The sequence below is a fragment of the Scyliorhinus torazame genome, chromosome 7 (genome assembly GCF_047496885.1).
Source record: "Scyliorhinus torazame isolate Kashiwa2021f chromosome 7, sScyTor2.1, whole genome shotgun sequence".
Lineage (NCBI taxonomy): Eukaryota > Metazoa > Chordata > Chondrichthyes > Carcharhiniformes > Scyliorhinidae > Scyliorhinus > Scyliorhinus torazame.
In genome coordinates, this window is record NC_092713.1 from 128,333,456 (window position 1) to 128,355,291 (window position 21,836).

Consider the following 21,836-nt stretch of genomic DNA (forward strand, 5'->3'; position numbering starts at 1 on the left):
CTATATCAGTTAATTGGTCCTCATAGTTCTGTAACACATGCGTACCAGATGACTCTGGTTCCTCGTCATGTCTGTCTGCTCTGTCTAAATTTGAAAATGTGTAATCTGTGCCCATTATCCTTGATGAATGTACCCGAACAGTTTGATTACCATGTTGCAAAATAATTGTTTTGCCATCTATGCCTATAATCATCCCTGGGCCTTTCCATTCATTAGAATTGTCTCTCTTATAGTATACCATGCCTCCTTGCTGAAAAACGTCATCTGATGGCTGTACGTTATGTCTTAAAGCTCTGCGAATTCTTTCAGAGACTTCTGCTTCCAAAAAAGCTTTTCTACTGCTATGTAATGCATTTAAATGTTCAGCAAAACCAGAGCTAATTGTAGTCCCCTCCCAAGCTGGAGGCTGGTCATCCAAAATGGTCGGAATTTTAGGATTTCTACCAAACACTAATTGATAAGGACTATAGCCCCCAACCATCTGCAATGAATTCTTTGCATATACTGCCCATGCTAAAGCTGAATTTAGCCTGCAATTTGGTCAATCTGCCAAAATTCTCCAAAGCATGTCATCGATGACAGCATGATTTCTTTCACAGACACCATTACTAAATGGGCTTTCTGCAGCCGTATTCATAACTCTGATATTCATGTTTTCACACATATCCCTAAACTCATCATTAGCAAATTCTCCCCCATTGTCCGTAAGGAATTTTGTTGGTGGACCCATTCCTGTCCCTATCCATTTTTCCACGATTTGATCCAGAATTATTCTCTTTTCTTTACTTTGTACAATCGTTGATTGACTAAATCTGGTTGCTAAATCTACAAAATGCAAAATAAATATATTATTTGCTTTATCCCAGATCTTAAGATCCATGGCCACAATGTCGTTAAAATCCCTGGCCAAAGGTAGGGTTACTATCGGTCGTGCTGGTGTCCTTCTGTACTTCCTACAAACTTCACAGCGGTCACTAACCTGTTCTACCAGTTTAGTATAGTTGTCATCCCTTACCCCTGCATCATTTAATACATTTTTCAGCCTTCGAGGAGACGGATGTGCAAATTGCCGATGCAGTTTTAATACCACAAGCTTTTTATCAGCTAAAGTCCCATTTTCAACTGCCATTAACACATCCTTAACCACTCTACTTGAAATATTATTTGTCAGTAATGGAACACAATAGTGTCCCGACTGTGTAAATTGTAAGTCCACCGTCTTTCCAAAAACTGTTGCAGAACCCTCAAGAGTATTGAAAGTCAGAGAGATCTAGGTGTACAGGTCCACAGGTCACTGAAAGGGGCAACACAGGTGGAGAAGGTAGTCAAGAAGGCATACGGCACGCTTGCTTTCATTGGCCAGGGCATTGAGTATAAGAATTGGCAAGTCATGTTGCAGCTGTATAGAACCTTAGTTAGGCCACACTTGGAGTATAGTGTTCAATTCTGGTCGCCACACTACCAGAAGGATGAGGGTGCAGAAGAGATTTACCAGAATGTTGCCTGGTATGGAGGGCATTAGCTATGAGGAGCGGTTGAATAAACTCGGTTTGTTCTCACTGGAACGACGGAGGTTGAGGGGCGACCTGATAGAGGTCTACAAAATTATGAGGGGCATAGACTGAGTGGATAGTCAGAGGCTTTTCCCCAGGGTAGAGGGGTCAATTACTGAGGGGTATAGGTTTAAGGTGCGAGGGGCAAGGTTTAGAGTAGATGTACAAGGCAAGTTTTTTACACAGAGTGCCTGGAACTCACTACCGGAGGAGGTGGTGGAAGCAGGGACGATAGTGACATTTAAGGGGCATCTTGACAAATACATGAATAGGATGGGAATAGAGGGATACGGACCCAGGAAGTGTAGAAGATTATAGTTTAGTCGGGCAGCATTGTCGGCACGGGCTTGGAGGGCCGAAGGGCCTGTTCCTGTGCTGCACTTTTCTTTGTTCTTTGTTCTTTATATCCAGTTTCATGTGTGCTTTCTTCATCGATGGTCTGCTCAGAAGCAAAGGTATCTCACTTGATACAATATCCGTGCTAATGAAATGATTCACTCTGGCAATATTGCAAGGGATCACCACTCTTTTCAGCGACTTCAGAGTATTATCATCCCCAAACCTGAAACTTGTGGAACTTTCAAATTCCTTAACCTTGTTACGATTTTCAGCATTCAAAGAGTCCAGGTAACATTTTAACCAGTCAATTCCATACACAGTAGACGTGCAGCCACTGTCCAATACAGCACAGTTGAAGGATTCAGCAACCAACACCCTCATTACTAGCGTAAAACTGCTTGTCAATAGGACAATGCCTTCTTTCTGGTCACTATCTTTTTCCTCTTCTGACTCTTCCATGTCATGTGTCGCTTAAAACACTCTATCATAACGAGTTGGACAGTTGAAAGCATAATGGTATTGAGAGTCACATCGAAAACATCGATTTATCATGCCCCGTGCATTTCTGGGGTTCATCTTCCTATTGTAGGTTCTAACTGGGTTTCTGTCTTCATAATTTCCTTGTCTCGGTCTCCTTCTATAGTCTTGAGCCCTGTTCGTAGCCATACGATTTCACCATCCTGTTAGTAGTGTATCTTCCATATTCTGCCTTATTGCAGGCTGACCTATTTGGGTTATCAGAGCCATCGGAATCGAATGTTTCCCCAGAAACTTTTGTCAAGCTTTTGTCATCTGTTCGAATAAGGTATCCTTATCAGTAAACTGAACTCCTATCAAAACCAGGAGCCTATCCATGTTGCTCACTCTAGCACAGTCAAGTAATTTAAAGGCCAACACAGACTGTGGAAATTCCAGGTTGTGTTTCTGCAGCCTTTTATATAGTCTGCCAAATTCCATTATATAGTCTTCCATGGAGATATCCTCCATTTTCCGGAACTTATCAAAGTCTGACCATGCTTCTTACGCACTTAACAAGTCATCTTTCTTATAAATCTTATCCATATAATGAAACTTTATGTAACTGATGTGACATTGAATTCACCCATTCTATTTCACCCTCCTCCTCGATCCTTGCACTGTTGATTTTGTAGTCTTTCAATCTGATTGGCTAAGGTGATGTACAGTTCCTTACCTTTTTCAGTTTGGTGCTTGATGCTCGATTTCCCTCATTGGATGTTATCAACTTACACCTGTGGTATTATCATAACTATCACCATTGCAAGGGTTAATATAGTGTCAAGAGTAGCCACTAGAGGGAGCTGCAGTTACAGCTAAATAAGGCAGTGATGCTAAGACATAAGGGAAGTGTGTATGCAGGAATTAGCTGGTGAAGGTCAGAAGAGCAGATAGTGTAAGTGATTGCAGATCATAGTTTAAACCAGTAGTGAGGTTAGCTGTAGATGAGTGTAGTTTAGATGGTATTAATCAACTGTGTATTCTTAAGGAGTACGTGTCGAATCCAAGTTGGTAGTGTTAATAAATTTATAACTTTGTTTAAGTTAAAGCAGTTTTGTGCTCGTCGTGAACACTATACCAAGCAACCTGAAATAAGCGACACAAAAAACATCACACCTTCAGCAACATTTTGCTACAAATTCATCCTGATTGTACCTTCAATATCCTGCTGCGGCATATTTTAGCTTCATATGTGTCATAATAAACACCAGTATATCATGGTGCAGACACACACACTCACTCTGATGGACACACAGCAAGACCAATCAACACACACAACACCGCAGCCAATCACCAGTTAGAGCACACGCATTATAAAGACAGGGGGCATCAGAGTTCCGCTCATTCGGGATGCAGCTTCTCAGTAGGACAGAGCTTACAGCAGAGATTTTCACCATGTGCTGAGTGCATAGACTGGTTAGGACAGGCATAGGTCTTTAGTTTAATCTAACATCGTGTTAACCCACAGTGAAAGTATGTTCAACAGTTTCTAACTTAATAAAATAGTGTTGAACTATTTTAAGTGTTGGTGGCCTGTATGTGTTCCACGGATCCAGAGCACCCAACACAACATGATACCAGGAGTTGAGGGATGTTAGAACTTCTTAGACCCACCTGCAAGTGATCTGCCTTCCACCAGCATACAGCTATCCTGCAAAATGGACAGCGTCCGCCCACAGCCGCCATTCCGCATTACCGGTAACGTAGGGGCCAACTGGAAGATATTCAAACAACGCTTCCAGCTCTAACTTGAAGCCACAGGCCGGGAAGATGCCTCAGACACCAGGAAGATCGCTCTCTTCCTATCCACGGCCGGGGAACATGCCATCCACATTTTCAATTCTCTCACCTTTGCTGATGGTGAAGATAAATCAAAATTCAAGACGGTCCTCCTCAAGTTTGACAGTCACTGCAACATCGAGGTGAATGAAAGTTTCGAGCGGTATGTATTCCAACAGCGTTTGCAGGGTAAGGATGAACCTTTCCAGTCCTTTCTCACCCACCTCCGCATCCTTGCGCAGTCCTGCAATTACGGGCCCACCTCCGACTCCATGATACGCGACCAGATCGTTTTCCGTGTTCAGTCGTACCCCCTACGCCAGCACCTCCTCAAGGTAAAGTAGCTCACCCTAGCGATTGCCATCGAGACCTGCGTGATACACGAACACGCCATTAGTCGGTATTCCCACATCCAAGCGGCTGAAACGGCGCGGCAAGGTCCCCATGAGGCAGAACGGGTCCAAGCAATCGAGCAACTCCAGGGCCTCAGCCTGGATGAGGGCGGCCATTTTGCGCGCTTTTCGCGGACTCCCGCGCTTGTGCACACCGAACGAGGGGACGACGACGTCGACGAATGTACTGCGCAGGCGCGCATCACAGACGACCGCGCATGCGCGGTGGCGCAGCGAACATACTGACGCTACAACATGCGGCAACTGTGGCTCCGCCCACGTAAAGCGGCAATGCCCTGCCAAATCCCGACGATGCCTGAGGTGTGGCAAACTTGGCCACTATGCTGCTTTATGCAGATCAGCTCAGCCTGCTAACTCTTGTCGCTCCAGCCAGCCTCGCAGGAATGTCTGGGCCATTCAACCCACGGTCACCGAGTCCGATTCGGACCTGCTACCCGATATTGACACCGAGGACCCGACGGCGCCTTTTCGAGTTGGTATCGTTACAAAAGACTGGGTGTCCCCGAAGCAAAGAATCCAGCCTCTATCGGTATACAGCATCGATCCAGACGATGAGTGGTGTGCCACCCTTACGGTCAACCAGAATTTGTCGCCCACCTCAGGGACTAAATTTATGAACTTTTCGAATTTATCGACTCTCTGAATTGTTTTGTTGCTTTGTTTGATCGTTTCCCTGGTTTGTATGTACTGTTGATCTCATTACTCTTGTTGCATACAGTTTCTCTGCACCAAGCACCTCCCCATGTAAATAGCTTAGTTCTCATGTCCGTAGTCCTGTAAATATGTCTTCGCACCCCACACGTAGTTAGGAACATTCTCACCACACATTATTTATTGCCCCACACACATACATTTCTTTATAAAAGGGAGGATGTCATAATATACACCAGTATATCATGGTGCAGACACACACACTGATGGACACACAGCAAGACCAATCAACACACACAACACCGCAGCCAATCACCAGTTAGAGCACACTCACTATACAGACAGAGGGCATCAGAGTTCCCGCTCATTCGGGATGCAGCTTCTCAGAAGGACAGAGCTTACAGCAGAGATCTTCACCATGTGCTGAGTGCATAGACTGGTTCGGACAGGCATAGGTCTTTAGTTTAATCTAAAATCGTGTTAACCCACAGTGAAAGTATGTTCAACAGTTTCTAACTTAATAAAATAGTGTTGCACTATTTTAAGTGTTGGTGGCCTGTATGTGTTCCACGGATCCAGAGCACCCAACACAACAATATGGTATTCCAATATCTGAATATTAAAAAAGGGATCATCTGACTTGAATAAAACTCTTCAAGAAATCAGAAAGGTCTTGATAGCGAAGAGCTTTGGCTCTGTATTTTATCATTTCATCTGAATCTGTGGAGGATTATTGCCTCATCAACCACCCACTGTCCTATAAGTGTTTGCCATCCATGGCACCTATTTGCAGTGGGTCATGAGCTGCAAGATATTGCGTTCTTAACCTTTCTGTTTCTGTAAGAGATGCATCAAGGTTTTGAAGCATGTTTTAATTTACATCACAGCAGGTTGATAAATCTTAACGTTTTAACATTGGAATGGCAGCTGAATTTTCGTATGTCATTTTACCAGATAAATTACTGAAGCACAGTACCTGATTAAGTTGTTTTACAATTCTGTCTGTCTTATACAAATTGCTGTAGTATTTCAATAGTGTTTCAAATATACTATTTGATCTAGTATACTATGAGAATTTCAAAACACCTGTCCTTATATTTCACCAGACTCCAAAATCTTTGGAAAGCAAACCAAATTAATTACATAGGCTATAAAACCACCATGGTTTTGATGGGCAAAATGGTATTAATTATCTAAACATAACAGCTTTCCTTATGCATACCAGTTTTCATGATATGCACTATAGAACCATCAGACTCTTCTTTCGACTTGCATCGAGACCAAGAATGTGAAAGAACTAAACTTTCCAAATGGCCCAAACGAAAAACGTCATAGACAAGATTTAATTTTTTAAAACTTCGACCGCAAAAATCAAACCAAAATCAACATAAATTAAACACGACCTAACAGGCAAATTGTATTCAATAGGAAACATTTCATTAGCTGATACAACAAAGGTAGGTAGATCTGACAGATTTACTAGCAGTTCTCCCAACACATGGCACCGCATGTAGTCTTAAAGTCTAAAGTTTTTCATAACCCCAGCTTCCTCAAGTTTAGGTCAGCTCCTTTCCCTCACACAGGTTTTGATCGTCTGCCTCTGGGAATAGCTTTGCTCCATCTGAGTCCCATGAATACGATTATCACCAAAAAGGCTCACCTCTGTAGATCCCTATTCACTTGGTTCACGACAGACCTGATGGTGTGGCTTCCCCTGAGTCACTTTCATTCAACCACCCTGTTACACAGTATGGTCAGCTCTGGTTGAAAACCATCCGGCATCTGACTCCTACTGAAAACTGATCCCTGTGTTTGTTTTATCCAAATCAACTTCTGTTTGCTGAGCAAAATCAGGGAAAGGACGCTTCAAAATGGAGAGAACACTCAACTTCAACTTTTTAAAAAACTTAAATATAATAATTGACTTTAGCACCCAGGCCACTACTGTCAGGTACCTGGGTGGGCAGGAGTACCCTCTGCAGGGCAGCTGGTGTCTGCTGCAGAACCCAAGCAAACATGGTTCTCTAGGCCTGCTGGCTGTACCTGACCTACCACGTCAGGCTGACGTCATAGAATCTAAAATGCAGAAGGAGGCCATTTGGCCCATCGAGTCTGCACTGGCCTTTGGAACGAGCACCCCAATTAAGGCTACGCCTCCACCCCATCCCCATAACCCAGTAACCCTACCTAACCTGTTGGACAGTAAGGGGCAATTTAGCATGGCCAGTCCACCTAATCTGCACATCTTTGGACTGTGGGAGGAAACCAGAGCACCCGGAGGAATCCCACGCAGACACTGGGAGAAAGTGCAAACTCCACACAGTCACCAAAGACTGGAATTGAACCCGGGACCCTGGAGCTGTGAGGAAGCAGTGCTAACCACTGTGCCACCGTGGCAACTTCAGGCATCTAAACTTTCCCCTGCTTCAGCCTCCTTTAATTAGCCTTGAGAGATTGGTTCCTGACGCACTCCCCATCCTGTTGTGCAAAAATGATCCAGAGGTGAGAAGGAGTTGGCAAACTGGGACAATGGCCAGAAAGGCTATTTCAGCTTCCCATCCCAGCAAAGGCACAAACTCCTGTCTCATGTCTCCTCCTTTGTTGCTTTCAAAAACCTAAATGCATATTTTTGTTACTTCAATATTGTTCTCTCCAATAATCTCATTGTTAGCTACCATCCTCCATAAAAGTTTGTTATTCACCAAGTTTTGTCATCATTTACATGAAGCCAGGCACTGTTACCACCCCTGACCCATCCACCACTATTCCCGATTTAATTAATTCCCCATGCCCCAATGAATTAATGCCATGGTTCTCATACGCTGCACTAATTCTGTTCATAACTTCACCCTATTACACTTGACTGATAGCCTCTAGCCCCAATAGCCTCCATAAAAGTTTGTTATTCACCAAGTTTTGTCATCATTTACATGAAGCCAGGCACTGTTACCACCCCTGACCCATCCACCACTATTCCCGATTTAATTAATTCCCCATGCCCCAATGAATTAATGTCATGGTTCTCATACGCTGCACTAATTCTGTTCATAACTTCACCCTATTACACTTGACTGATAGCCTCTAGCCCCAATGCATACTTTAAGACACCAGTTCAACCTTTGCTTTAATCCTTAAAAACCTATTTCCCTGCATTCAAAAACTTGTGAAATGCTTTGAGGTGTCTTTCTGCGCATAAAGGTGGCAAAGGTATGCACATTATTGTTGACCTTGACTCTTTGCCAATCAGTTTTAATAAATTATATTTATATTGATTATATTATATATATAATCAGTTTCAATTATGAACCCAGATAAATAGATGGGGTTCAGTGTTATTTTGTTTCTTCAGGTGTCACTAAGTCAAGGTTTGGATCACTCTGAGAAGAAATACTTATGTTTGAGCTTTGGCAATTCTAGTTGACTTGGTGTGTGTGACACCAATTATTACTAATTATGTCATCTCCATCTTTCTTCTGCATGTAGGTTATTCTCCAGTCTCAGTATTATCACAGAATTGACTCATCCAGCTAATATGAGATTCATGCAGTTCAGAGCGAAAGACTGCTATTCACTGGCTTTGTCTAAGCTTGAGAAGGTGAGGATTTGTTCGAAATTGTTACGCTTTGTGTAATCTGCATTTAATTTTTATACATAAATAAGGAAGTAATGTTGCTATGTTTTTAAAGAAAATGTGGATAGATCATTAACTATAGCAATTATTGATAATACTACTTGTATTTTTTGAATGCATATCTGTGAATCCTGAAAATCTTTGCCTGGCATCTTCGTGATTCAGGTTAAGCATCCTTGAGACAGAAATGAAGATATGAAACTGATTGGACCTCAGGACAAGTGCGTTTACAATGTAGCCACTGTTGCAATGTAGGAACATGAAGCTCCTGTAATATCCAGAAGCAAGTGGCTCAGAACTTTGTAAATGTGATTAATTTGCAGTGCTAACTGAATCTGTGCACCACTTCTGCTGTAGGTGTGCACTCTTAATGGACATCTGCTACCATCATTCCCAGCTCCATTGCAATTGCAACTAAATGGACCATAACCCCTGAGCTCCCCAGCGTCATATTAGGGATGGGTACCCAAAGATGTGTTGGGAAATCCTGTTCGGTCGTTCCCAGGTAAGATTTGCAAGACAATTGCCAAAAAGTGCAAACTTCACTTGCATTGGGAACCTCTGAAAATGCGATTTAAGTTGCAATCTTCCAGGTGGTTCCAGCTGGGTTACATCAATAGTTACCCAGAAACAGTTAGGACGATTAAAACCACTTCTAATTTGTGGGCTGCTGTTGTACACTGCTATTCCCACCCCCCCACCCAAACCCACCCCCCAATACCCAACAACTACCCTCACCACATGACTCTTCCCCCCCCCCCCCCCCCCCCACCCCCCAACCTGCCAGAGGTCTCCCTGTACTCCACCTGACTACACCACCACTGACTCCTAAACCTCTAAGGGACTACGACCCTTCAGCCACCTACCAGATCCGACCCAGCCCAACCACCACCAGGCCCGGCCCAACCAGATCTGAGGCCCGAGGTCCGGCACCCCCGACCTCTGGCACTCTCGACCCTGCCCCAATAGCCACCCTCTCCCACCTGACCACGTGCCTCTGACCACCCCTCAACCACTCCTTGACTTTGACCACCTCCTCCAAGCCCCCGACCTATGCAGCTCTCACCTTTCAACCCACACGGATTTCCAATCCCCCAACCATCCCCCAAGTTCTGTCTGCTCACTGCAAACACTTACCTTCTCCCTAGCCTATCAAGGATCTTTAACCTTCAATGGACCTTTAACCTACTGGGTTTGCGGCAGCTAGTGCCATAAAAAAAGGGTGTGTAGCCTGATTCACTTTGATTAAGTGGAACTTCGACGCGAGGCTCCAGGAATATGCTGGGCGGCCTGAGATGGAAGATTGGGTGAGACAGGCTGGGAAAAAAATTAAGATATTGGGCATGGAGTGACCATCTGATGTTGATTGCCACTCTGAGCACGTTCATGCCCAATGCTTTGTTCATCAAATATAAGCCCTTTCAAACTTGTCAGCCAAACAAAGAACAAAGAAACGTACAGCACACGATCAGGCCCTTCGACCCTCCAAGCCTGCGCCGACCATGCTGCCCATCTAAACTAAAATCTTCTATACTTCTGGGGTCCGTATCCCTCTATTCCCATCCTATTCATGTATTTGTCAAGATGCCCCTTAAATGTCACAATCGTCCCTGCTTCCACCACCTCCTCCGGCAGCGAGTTCCAGGCACCCACTACCCTCTGTGTAAAAAACTTGCCTCGTACATCTCCTCTAAACCTTGCCCCTCGCACCTTAAACCTATGCCCCGTAGTAATTGACCCCTCTACCCTGGGAAAAAGTCTCTGACTATCTACTCTGTCTATGACCCTCATAATTTAGTAGACCTCTATCAGGTCGCCCCTCAACCTCCTTCGTTCCAGTGAGAATAAACCAAGTTTATTCAACCTCTCATCCCACACGGGCTTCCAATCCCCCACCCATCCCCCAAGTTCTGTCTGCTCACTGCAAACACTTACCTTCTCCCTAGCCTGTCAAGGATCTTTCACCTATCAGGTTTGCGGCAGCTAGAGCAACCAAAAATGTGGTTGAGAATTTTTTAATTATTACAGCTGGCATTGTGGATCAAATTGTAAAACCGTGCCCCATTTTCAGTGACTATACCAATTGCCATCGATGCCTTACCCTTCGCTGAGTTTGTGATCTGTCCAGATTTCAAAAGACACAAGAAAAAAGTGCCCCCAATCACTATTTGAATTCATATACATGAGAACTGCAAAGGCAGTTTCATTAAGAGATTCACATCTAATAAGGAAAATCAGAACATAGCCTTATTCTTAATTACAGAAAAACACAGATAAAGTGAGTAGTTAAACCACATGAGAATTGATCACTCCAGCAAATAATGTCAGTGCTCAATGCAAGACTAGATATGTTTTACTAATGATAATCCCTCAAACTTGACAATGCACTGTTCCTCCTCGGAGCATCAGCATTCGTTCAGGCTGCACCCACGCCTCAACATCTGGTTGTGCTTCATGTTTCAAGATTTCCGTTGAGCATTGTTTCCTAAAGTCAACTATGAAAAATATTATTTTCAATGCTGTTTTGTTAAAAGCTGTGTGTATCCTCACAGGTTTAATAAAAAAAGGCACCAAGAAGAATGATAACTAGTCAGCTATGCGGAAGATCTTTTCCCCACAGACTGAACAATAAGTTGATTTTCTGGATTATTCGGAGGATCTCACGCAGTTGTGCTCAGAAAAATGTCATCTCTTGTCTACCTGTGAAGAGGAAGAGGAGTTAGAAATAGAGTGACATTCCTAAGCAAGGTGTCACAATATACACCAGTATATCATGGTGCAGATACACACACACTGATGGACACACAGCAAGACCAATGAACACACACAACACCGCAGCCAATCACCGGTTCGAGCACACTCACGATAAAGACAGGAGGCATCAGAGTTCCCGCTCATTCGGCATGCAGCCTCCTACAAGGACAGAGCTTACAGCTTACAGCACAGATCCTCATCATGTACTGAGTGCATAGACTGGTTCGGACAGGCATAGGTCTTTTGTTTAACCTAACATCATGTTAACCCACAGTGAAAGTATGTTCAACAGTTTCTAACTTAATAAAATAGTGTTGCACTATTTTAAGTATTGGTGGCCTGTATGTGTTCCACGGATCCAGAACACCCAACACATCATGATACCAGGGGTTGAGGGATATTAGAACTTCTTAGACCTACCTGCAAGTGATCTGCCTTCCACCAACATACAGTCATCCTGCAAAATGGACAGCGTCCGCCCGCCGCCGCCGCTCCGCATCACTGGTAACCTAGGGGCCAACTGGAAGATATTCAAACAACGCTTCCAGCTCTAACTTGAAGCCACAGGCCGGGAAGATGCCACAGACACCAGGAAGATCGCTCTCTTCCTATCCACGGCCGGGGAACATGCCATCCACATTTTCAATTCTCTCACCTTTGCTTATGGTGAAGATAAATCAAAATTCAAGACGGTCCTCCTCAAGTTTGACAGTCACTGCAACATCGAGGTGAATGAAAGTTTCGAGCGGTATGTATTCCAACAGCGTTTGCAGGGTAAGGATGAACCTTTCCAGTCCTTTCTCACCCACCTCCGCATCCTTGCGCAGTCCTGCAATTACGGGCCCACCTCCGACTCCATGATACGCGACCAGATCGTTTTCCGTGTTCAGTCGTACCTCCTACGCCAGCACCTCCTCAAGGTAAAGTAGCTCACCCTAGCGACCGCCATCGAGACCTGCGTGCTACACGAACACGCCGGTATTCCCACATCCAAGTGGCTGAAACGGCACGGCAAGATCCCCACGAGGCAGAACGGGTCCAAGCAATCGAGCAACTCCAGGGCCTCAGCCTGGATGAGGGCGGCCATTTTGCGTGCTTTTCGCGGACACCCGCACTTGTGCGCACGAACGAGGGGACGTCGACGTCGACGAACGTACTGCGCAGGCGTGCACCACGTACAGCCGCATCATGCATGCGTGGTGGCACAGCGAACGCACTGATGCTACAACGTCAAGGCAGCTGTGGCTCCGCCCACTTAAAGCGGCAATGCCCTGCCAAATCCCGACAATGCCTGAGATGTGGCAAACTTGGCCACTATGCTGCTTTATGCAGATCAGCTCGGCCTGCCAATTCTTATCGCTCCGGCCAGCCTTGCAGGGATGTCCGGGCCATTCAACCCACGGTCACCGAATCTGATGCGGACCTACTACCCGATATTGACACCGAGGACCCGAAGGCACCTTTTCGAATCGGTATCGTTACAAAAAACAGGGTGTCCCCGAAGCAAAGAATCCAGCTTCTATTGGTATACAGCATCAATCCAGACGATGAGTGGCGTGCCACCCTTACGGTCAACCGGTCCCAAATACGATTCCGCCTGGACACTGGTGCCTCCGCCAATCTCATTGCGCGGTCTGACCTCCAAAGCCTTCGTGTCAAACCAGCCATCCTCCCATCAGCCTGCCAGCTATTAGATTATAATGGCAATGCCATTGCTGCCAGCGGCTCGTGTCAGCTCAAAGTGACGCACAAGTCACGCAAAGCCATCCTTCCCTTGGAAATCGTGGGCTCCTCGAGAGCCTCCCTGCTTGGCGCGCAGGCATGCAATCTGTTGAACCTAGTTCAGAGAGTTCACTCTCTCTCTCCTGCTGACGCGTCTGCCTTTCAGGACACCGACTTCAGGGCGCAGCTCAACGCCATTATCAAACAGTACCATGACGTCTTCGAGGGCATGGGCACGCTCCCGTACACCTACAAGATTTTACTAAAACCGAATGGCACGCACCTCGCAGGGTCCCAGCACCCCTTAAGGACCGCCTCAAGCAGCAGCTGCAGGACCTCCAGAACCAAGGAGTGATTTCCAAAGTCACGGAACCGACCGACTGGGTCAGTTCCATGGTATGTGTAAAAAAGCCTTCCGGCGAATTGAGAATTTGCATTGATCCCAAGGGTCTAAATCGCAATATCATGAGGGAGCATTATCCAATTCCCAAGCGCAAAGAGCTCACATGTGAGATGGCTCGCACCAAGCTCTTCACCAAACGCAACGCCTCAAAAGGATTCTGGCAAATCCAGCTCGACAAATCCAGCAGGAAACTTTGCACATTTAATACCCCCTTTGGCATATATTGTTACAACAGGATGCCGTTCGGGATCATATCTGCATCAGAAGTGTTCCATAGGATTATGGAACAAACGATGGAAGGCAATGAAGGTGTTCGCGTCTATGTCGATGTCATAATCATTTGGTCCACCAACCCACAGGAGCATGTTAGTCGTCTCCAGCGCGTATTCAGACGTATACATGAGCATGGCCTCCGCCTCAACAGGGCCAAACGCTCTTTTGGTCAGACGGAACTCAAGTTCCTCGGGGACCTCATCTCCCAATTGGGTGTGCAGCCGGATACGGACAAGGTAGCTGCCATCACAGCTATGAAAACACCAGAGAATAAGAAGGCGGTCCTCCGATTTCTGGGCATGGTCAATTTTTTTGGGAAATTTATCCCTAACCTCTCCTCTCATACCACGGCTCTCAGGAACCTGGTCAGGAAGACGACAGACTTCCAATGGCTCCCTGCCCACGAGCGCGAATGGAGAGAACTCAAAACAAAACTGACCACGGCCCCGGTCTTAGCTTTCTTTGATCCAGCAAAGGAGACCAAAATTTTGACTGATGCCAGTCAATCCGGCATTGGGGCAGTGCTCCTTCAACGTGATGAGGCCTCATCATGGGCCCCCGTTGCATATGCGTCACGTGCGATGACCCCCACGGAACAGCGCTACACGCAGATAGAAAAGGAGTGCCTGGGCTTTCTGACCGGTGTTGTTAAGTTTCACGATTATGTCTACGGACTTCCTCAATTCACTGTCGAGACCGACCATCACCTGCTGGTCAATATAATACAGAAAGACTTGAACGATATGACGCCTCGCCTCCAGTGTGTTCTTCTCATGCTTCCAGCTGGTATACACCCCAAGCAAAGACCTCATCATTGCTGATGCTCTCTCCAGGGCAGTCAACACTCCATGTGACCCAGCGGGATTTGTCTGCCAGGTTGACGCCCATGTGGCATTCGCGGCCTCCAATCTACCTCCCACGGATGAACGCCTCGTTCAAATTCACCGCGAGACAGCGGCTTACCCCTTGCTACATTGTGTCATGCGCCACCTAACGGACGGGTGGCTCAAGGGCCAATGCCCTCAGTTCAATAATATCAGAGATGATCTGGCGGTAGTAGATGGGGTTCTTCTAAAACTGGACCGCATTGTCATCCCGCATAGCATGCACCAACTTGTCCTGGAACAACTACACGAGGGCCACCTTGGCGTGGAAAAGTGCCGCCGACGGGCCCGAGAGGCAGTGTACTGGCCCGGCATTAATGAGGACATAGCTAACACAATGCTCAACTGCCCCACTTGTCAACACTTCCAGCCGGCCCAACCACGTGAGACCCTGCAACCCCATGAGTTGGTCACGTCACCATGGACCAAGGTGGGCATCGACCTGTTCCACACGCTGGGTAGAGACAATGTCCTGATCGTGGACTACTTTTCGAATTACCCGGAGGTGATGCGGTTGCACGACATCACCTCGTTTGCTGCCATTCGTGCATGAAAAGAAACAGTTGCTCGACACGGCATCCCGCTCATGGTTATGTCGGACAATGGCCCCTGCTTCGCCAGCCAGGAATGGTCCAACTTTGCCAGGCGGTACAATTTTGCCCATGTGACATCCAGTCCCCTGTACCCCCCAATCCAAAGGCAAAGCGGAGAAGGGAGTACATATAGTCAAACGGCTCCTATGCAAGGCTGCCGATGCTGGGTCCGATTTCCACCTTGCCTTGCTGGCCTATCGCTCCGCCCCGCTGTCCAGTGGTCTGTCGCCAGCCCAGTTACTCATGGGTCGTACCCTGTGGACGACGGTGCCATCCATCCATGTCCCAGACCTCGATCACGTTCCAGTCCTTCGCCGGATGCAGCTGTCTCGTAGCACAAGGCGGCTCATGACTCCCGTGCAGCTGTTCTCCCTGCTCTGGCTCCAGATAACAACGTCCGCGTCCATCTTCCAGATGGGGGCTGGTCTGCAAGCGCTGTTGTCCTTCGGCAGGTGGCCCCCCACTCGTTCCTGGTTCGTCTACCGGATGACTCTATTCTGCGCCGCAATCGACGCGCCCTTCGTCTCGTTCCACGCTCGCCACGTGATCCTCCACTGTCGCCTCGCCCTCCTGCTGACCCTGCCACGTATTATGCAGAGCTCCCTGTCACTCTGCCTCCCCATGACTCTGTCGCAGTCCAGCCCGCTCCTGAACCGGCGGCTCTCGACCCACCCTTGAGGCGATCAACCAGAATTCGTCGCCCACCTCAGAGACTTAATTTATGAACTTTGCACACTTATAGACTCTCTGAATTGTTTCGTTGCTTTGTTTGATCGTTTCCCTGGTTTGTATATAGTGTTGATCTCGTTACTCTTGTTGCATACTGCTTCTCTGCACCAGGCACCTTCCCATGTAAATTGCTTCGTTCTCATGTACGTAGTCTTGTAAATATGTCTTCGCACCCCACACGTAGTTGGGAACATTCTCACCATACATTATTTATTACCACACATATACATTCTTTTATAAAAGGGGGGATGTCATAATATACATCAGTACATCATGGTGCAGATACACACACACTGATGGACACACAGCAAGACCAATCAACATACACAGCACTGCAGCCAATCACCAGTTAGAGCATGCTCATCATAAAGACAGGGGGCATCAGCGTTTCCGCTCATTCGGAATGCAGCCTTCTACAAGGACAGAGCTTACAGTTTAAAGCACAGATCTTCACCATGTGCTGAGTGCATAGACTGGTTCAGACAGGCATAGGTCTTTATTTTAATCTAACATCGTGTTAACCCACAGTGAAAGTATGTTCAACAGTTTCTAACTTAATAAAATAGTGTTGCACTATTTTAAATGTTGGTGGCCTGTATGTGTTCCACGGATCCAGAGCATCCAACACATCGCAAGGCAGTCTGACTTCTGAAAACAGAACACTACACAGGGGGTCAGGCAGTGAATAGCTGCAAATCTGGCTGACTAGCAACTTTTCTGAGCTGTAAAGACAAAGCGTAATGTAATTGGACTGAGTCTGTTTAAGTTGAACACTGAAGTGCAATAGTCTAGAATATGTTTTTCCAATGCCATTATATGAAGAGATAATGCATTGATTGAACTAAGTTAATTCAATCAGCATTACTCTGTATACATTCTCTTTACATTCAGTTTAGCAATTCAAACAAGCGTCCTCTCACCCAGTGTCAATTAATTCACCTGCAAAGAGATTCTAGGAATACACAGACAGAAGGTACAATGATCCAGTTCATGTCATAAGTGAGCTTTTGTGACTACAGCCCTAGATCCTGCTAACATACAGTATGTGTAAAGCAAGTGAGTCAATCCTCATAAAGGTTCTCCATCGGCGGAATCGGGAAACACGATTGGGCGGAGAATTGGTTTCGACGCTGAAATCGTGGGGGGCGCCAGTTTCACGCCAAATCTCAATTCTCCATCTCCTCGACAGCGGCGTCAATGCATTCCAGAACGCACGTATGGTAAACACCATTTGCATATCATTAGCAGGCCCAACCCAGTATTCTCAGGGGCCTCCTTGATACTCCGCCTCCAATGGGCCGAATTCCTGATGGCAAAGTTCAATTGTGCTTTTGAAAATCGTGAAACTGGCATCGTGGCTGGTGAGGGAGAGAGAGGGGGTACGGAAAGTGTCCAACATTGCCATGGTTTGCTGACAGTTGTGCTGCTGGCCGGGAGGCTTCTGCCAAGGCCAGGGGAATAGCGGGATTGGCCAGTAGGTGGGCTGTGGGATTGGTGTGGACGGGCATGGCCAGAAAGGCAGTCATGCAGCTACGCACACCTCTGACTGTTCATTGCGAACTTAGGGCCACAGGTCGTATGGGTGTCCCCCCAGGGCATCCCCCTCGATGCTCTCTGGCCCCAGCCGGCCCATCAGCGGGTTGGGTGTGCTGCAGTGCAACCAGTGCCATCTTGTTGGCTGGGATGGTGTGTTTGGGGATTATAACGTGTGCTGCAGCTTGTCAGCCTCCCAAGTGTCAATCACAACCTGGCGAATCCCGCACCGTTTCTCATTTGATTTGATTTGATTTACTATTGTCACATGTATTAGTATACAGTGAAAAGTATTGTTTCTCCCATACTGTACAAACAATGTATACCGTACATAGGGAAGGAAGGAGAGACTGCAGAATATGATGTTACAGTTATAGCAAAGTGTAGAGAAAAGATCAACTTAATACGAGGTCGGTCCATTCAAAAGCCTGATGGCAGTAGGGAACAAGCTGTTCTTGAGTCGGTTGGCACTTGACCTCAAACTTTGGTATCTTTTTCCTGACGGAAGAGGATGGAAGAGAGTATGTCTGGGGTGCATGGAGTCCTTAATTATGCTGGCTGCCTTTCCGAGGCAGCGGGAATTGTAGACAGAGTCAATGGATGGGAGGCTGGTTTGCGCGATGGATTGGGCTATATTCACAACCTTTTGTAGTTTCCTGCGGTCTTGGGCATAGCAGGATCCATACCAAGCTGTGATACAACCAGAATGCTTTCTATGGTGCATCTGTAGAAGTTGGTGAGAGTCGTAGGTGACATGCCAAATTTCCTTAGTCTTCTGAGAAAGTAGAGTCGTAGACTTCCAGTGGCGGCCATGGAGTAAACAATGACACATTCAGCAGCTCTTGCCCTTAGTGTTTTTTTTAATGGTGTTTAAGCCGGATTTTTCAGAAAATTCCTCAACATAAGTTGATCGAAGGGAGAGGAAAAGGAGGTGACCCTCAATTTATGGAATCGTGTCCAAATAAGAGTCGAAAAAGGAGAAACCAAAAAAGTTGCAAAAGTTCCTTTGAAATTGAAGAGCTGAAAGCCAAGTCTCAATATATCTCCTAATGCAAATTTTTGATCCTAACCTATTTACTTATAAATCCATTCAACCATGCCTCTTATTACCAATGTATGGATTAAGCACCTTTACCTCTTTCATCTCCGAACTCTCCCAGACAAGTTGACACTGTTATCCTTTCTCCAGCATAATTAAATCATTTACAGAGATATACAGAATAACACAATATCCCCAAAATTATTTTAAAAATAACAACCAGATTCACACCTCCATTAGTGCAGAAAGATGAACTATCATAATTTCAAAAATATGGTTTCATTGTCTGATTCCCTTTCATACCATATTTATTTATACAAACATATGACTATTATACAGTAGTGTACATGCCTCAACCCTGAATGCACACACACACACATACATATATATGTATATATATATATATGTGTATGTAAGTATTTTGGAGGAATAGATACATAGATACATAGAATTTACAATGCAGAAGGAGGCCATTCAGCCCATCGAGTCTGCACCGGCTCTTGGAAAGAGCACCCTACCCAAGTCCACACCTCCACCCCATCCCCATAACCCAGTAACCCCACCCAGCACTAAGGGCAATTTTGGACACTAAGGGCAATTTAGCATGGCCAATCCACCTAACCTGCACATCTTTGGACTGTGGGAGGAAACCGGAGGACCCGGAGGAAACCCACGCAGACACGGGGAGAACGTGCAGACTCCGCACAGACAGTGACCCAGCGGGGAATCGAACCTGGGACCCTGGAGCTGTGAAGCAATTGTGCTAACCACCATGCTACCGTGCTACCCCAGAGTTCATTGCAATCCATTCTCCATTTCCCAATATCCAAGTCCTTTAGAATTTAAACTCTTAACAATTTGCCTGCAATTAAATTCTCTTGTCCAACCACAAAAATAATTTTTAAATTGAACGGTTGCAATAATAAACTCCATTAGGACAGTTTGCCATTTTTGTTTCGAAACTGCAGGGGATTGTTATCGGTAGATATAACTGTCTCTGAAGAACTGTTTGCAACATACACCTCAAAATGCTGTCAAGTTAACACCAAACCTAAAGTCTCTTTCTCAATAGTTGAATATTTCTCCTGATATATTCAAATTTTGTGAGAAATATCCCACTGGCTTCTCAAGTCCAAGTTCATCATCTTGTAGCAAGACAACCCCAGCACCCACATCGCTGGTGTCAATGACCAACTTAAACTGTTATGCATTATCAGTTGCTGTTCGAACAGGTGTAGTAGTTAGAACAACTTTCAAGCTGCCAAATGTATTCTGACACTCCTGTGTCCATGGGAATCGTCTGATTTTTTTTAACAATTCAGTCAGTGGAGCAACTGCACTGGTGAAATCTGCATGAATTTTCAATAAAATCCACTCATGCCCAGAAATCTCAAAACTTCCTGTTTGTTGTCAGCACTGGGAATTCTGCAATTGCTTTTGCATCCCTTGGGGCCACTTGACCGTGCCTAACAGTATGTTCTAAATATGTAACATTCACTTTTGCAAATTCTCAACTACATTAACTTCCTGCAGTCAATCAAGCAGTTCCTGTAAATTTGTAAATGTTCCTCCCAAGTTTGACTGAATACTAATAAGTCATCAATATAATCAGCACAATTGCTCAGTTCTTCAAACAATTGTTCGTCTCTGAAATATTGCTGGTCCATTTTTCATACCAATATACATTACTATGCATTGTGATAGACCAGATGGCATCACAGAAACTGATATCTCTTTTGCCCTTTCCAAGAAGGGTACTTGACAAGATCCTTACAGCTAGTCAATGTTCGTGACAAATGCTGGCTATCCCACTTTCTCAATACAAATCTCAAATCCATGAATAGGATATGAATGTACCTTTGCAATTGCATTCATTTGTGGTAATCAATACATATGGTGTAATCTTACCAGAATTTGGCAAAGCGCCAGGCTCAGACAGAAAACTGATGTAAAACAGACTGAAAACTCTCCACTTTTAGGTCATTTGGACATTTTGAATTCTCCCTCTGTGTACCCAAACAGGCGCCAGAGTGTGGAGACTAGGAGCTTTTCACAGTAACGTCATTGCAGTGTTAATGTAAGCCTGCTTGTGACAATAAAGATTATTATTATTGAGAAAAACTTACCCAGACCAGTTTTCTCTCTGAATCTTGAGCCTCTTAGACATACTGATGCGACAACTGGCTACGACAACTGGGCTAATGTGCGAGCGATTCCAGTCTCACAGCCCCTGGAGTCCCAACACAAGTGAATTGACCAATAATTTGTATAAAATTTGCAGGTTCTTTCGGCCGCCAGGTTTGAAGGTTGAACACAATACCTGTTTATTTATAACAGAAACAAAGTTGAAATGTGCAAAAACTGTAACAAAATAGCAGCCAATTTTCTGTTCCCCACTTTTACCGTCCCACCCTCGACAACACCACATGCAAGACATACACACACAGAAAGAGAAAGGGATAAAATGATAGGGATTGAATGGAAAAATAGAGATGAGTGTCCTTGTTGCTGACATTGAAGATGTTGTAGCTGGCTATCCTCTCCGGACGCGGAGTGTTTGAAACCGTCAGATGGATTGTTAACGAGGGTCTTCTGGCAGTAGCTTTAAGTCAGAACTCCCAGGCTGTAGGCCTTCCTCAGGGGAGTCATTTTCACTTTTATTAACCTGGGTGTTCACTCCAAAAGAACAGCCTCAGACCTGTTTCCTTATTATTTGTTTCCAACTCCACCAGAATGACCAACAGCTTGTCTGAAATAAGCTGTTTCTCATACAAAAGTTTAAAAGGGTTTTTAAACAACTAGTCTGGCCTGCAGCTGGTGGTTTGTCTTGATCTCCTTAAAATTTGCTTTGTCTACCCTCAAACTCAGTTCTCCCTAGAAAGTCCTCCAGCTGTGCTGAGGAGAAAAAAGTCTCCAAACGGGACTCTGAGAGAATTTTCTCTTTCAGGGAGTGAGAAACTCAAAAGAGCCTCTTTTAGCTCTGAGTTCAAAATGAAACTAAAAACCAGATGAAACTTTCCTGCC

General features: G+C 45.5%; 1 protein-coding gene across 1 annotated transcript in view; it reads left to right on the forward strand.

Moving 5' to 3' along the window:
- The window catches only part of kcnt2a (potassium channel, subfamily T, member 2a), a 939,304-nt gene that overhangs the window by 514,660 nt on the left and 402,808 nt on the right, over positions 1-21,836 (forward strand). Inside the window, exon 25 of the mRNA XM_072512908.1 lies at positions 8,735-8,846. Coding sequence (XP_072369009.1) covers positions 8,735-8,846 — 112 coding nt within the window. The remainder of the gene's footprint in view (positions 1-8,734; positions 8,847-21,836) is intronic.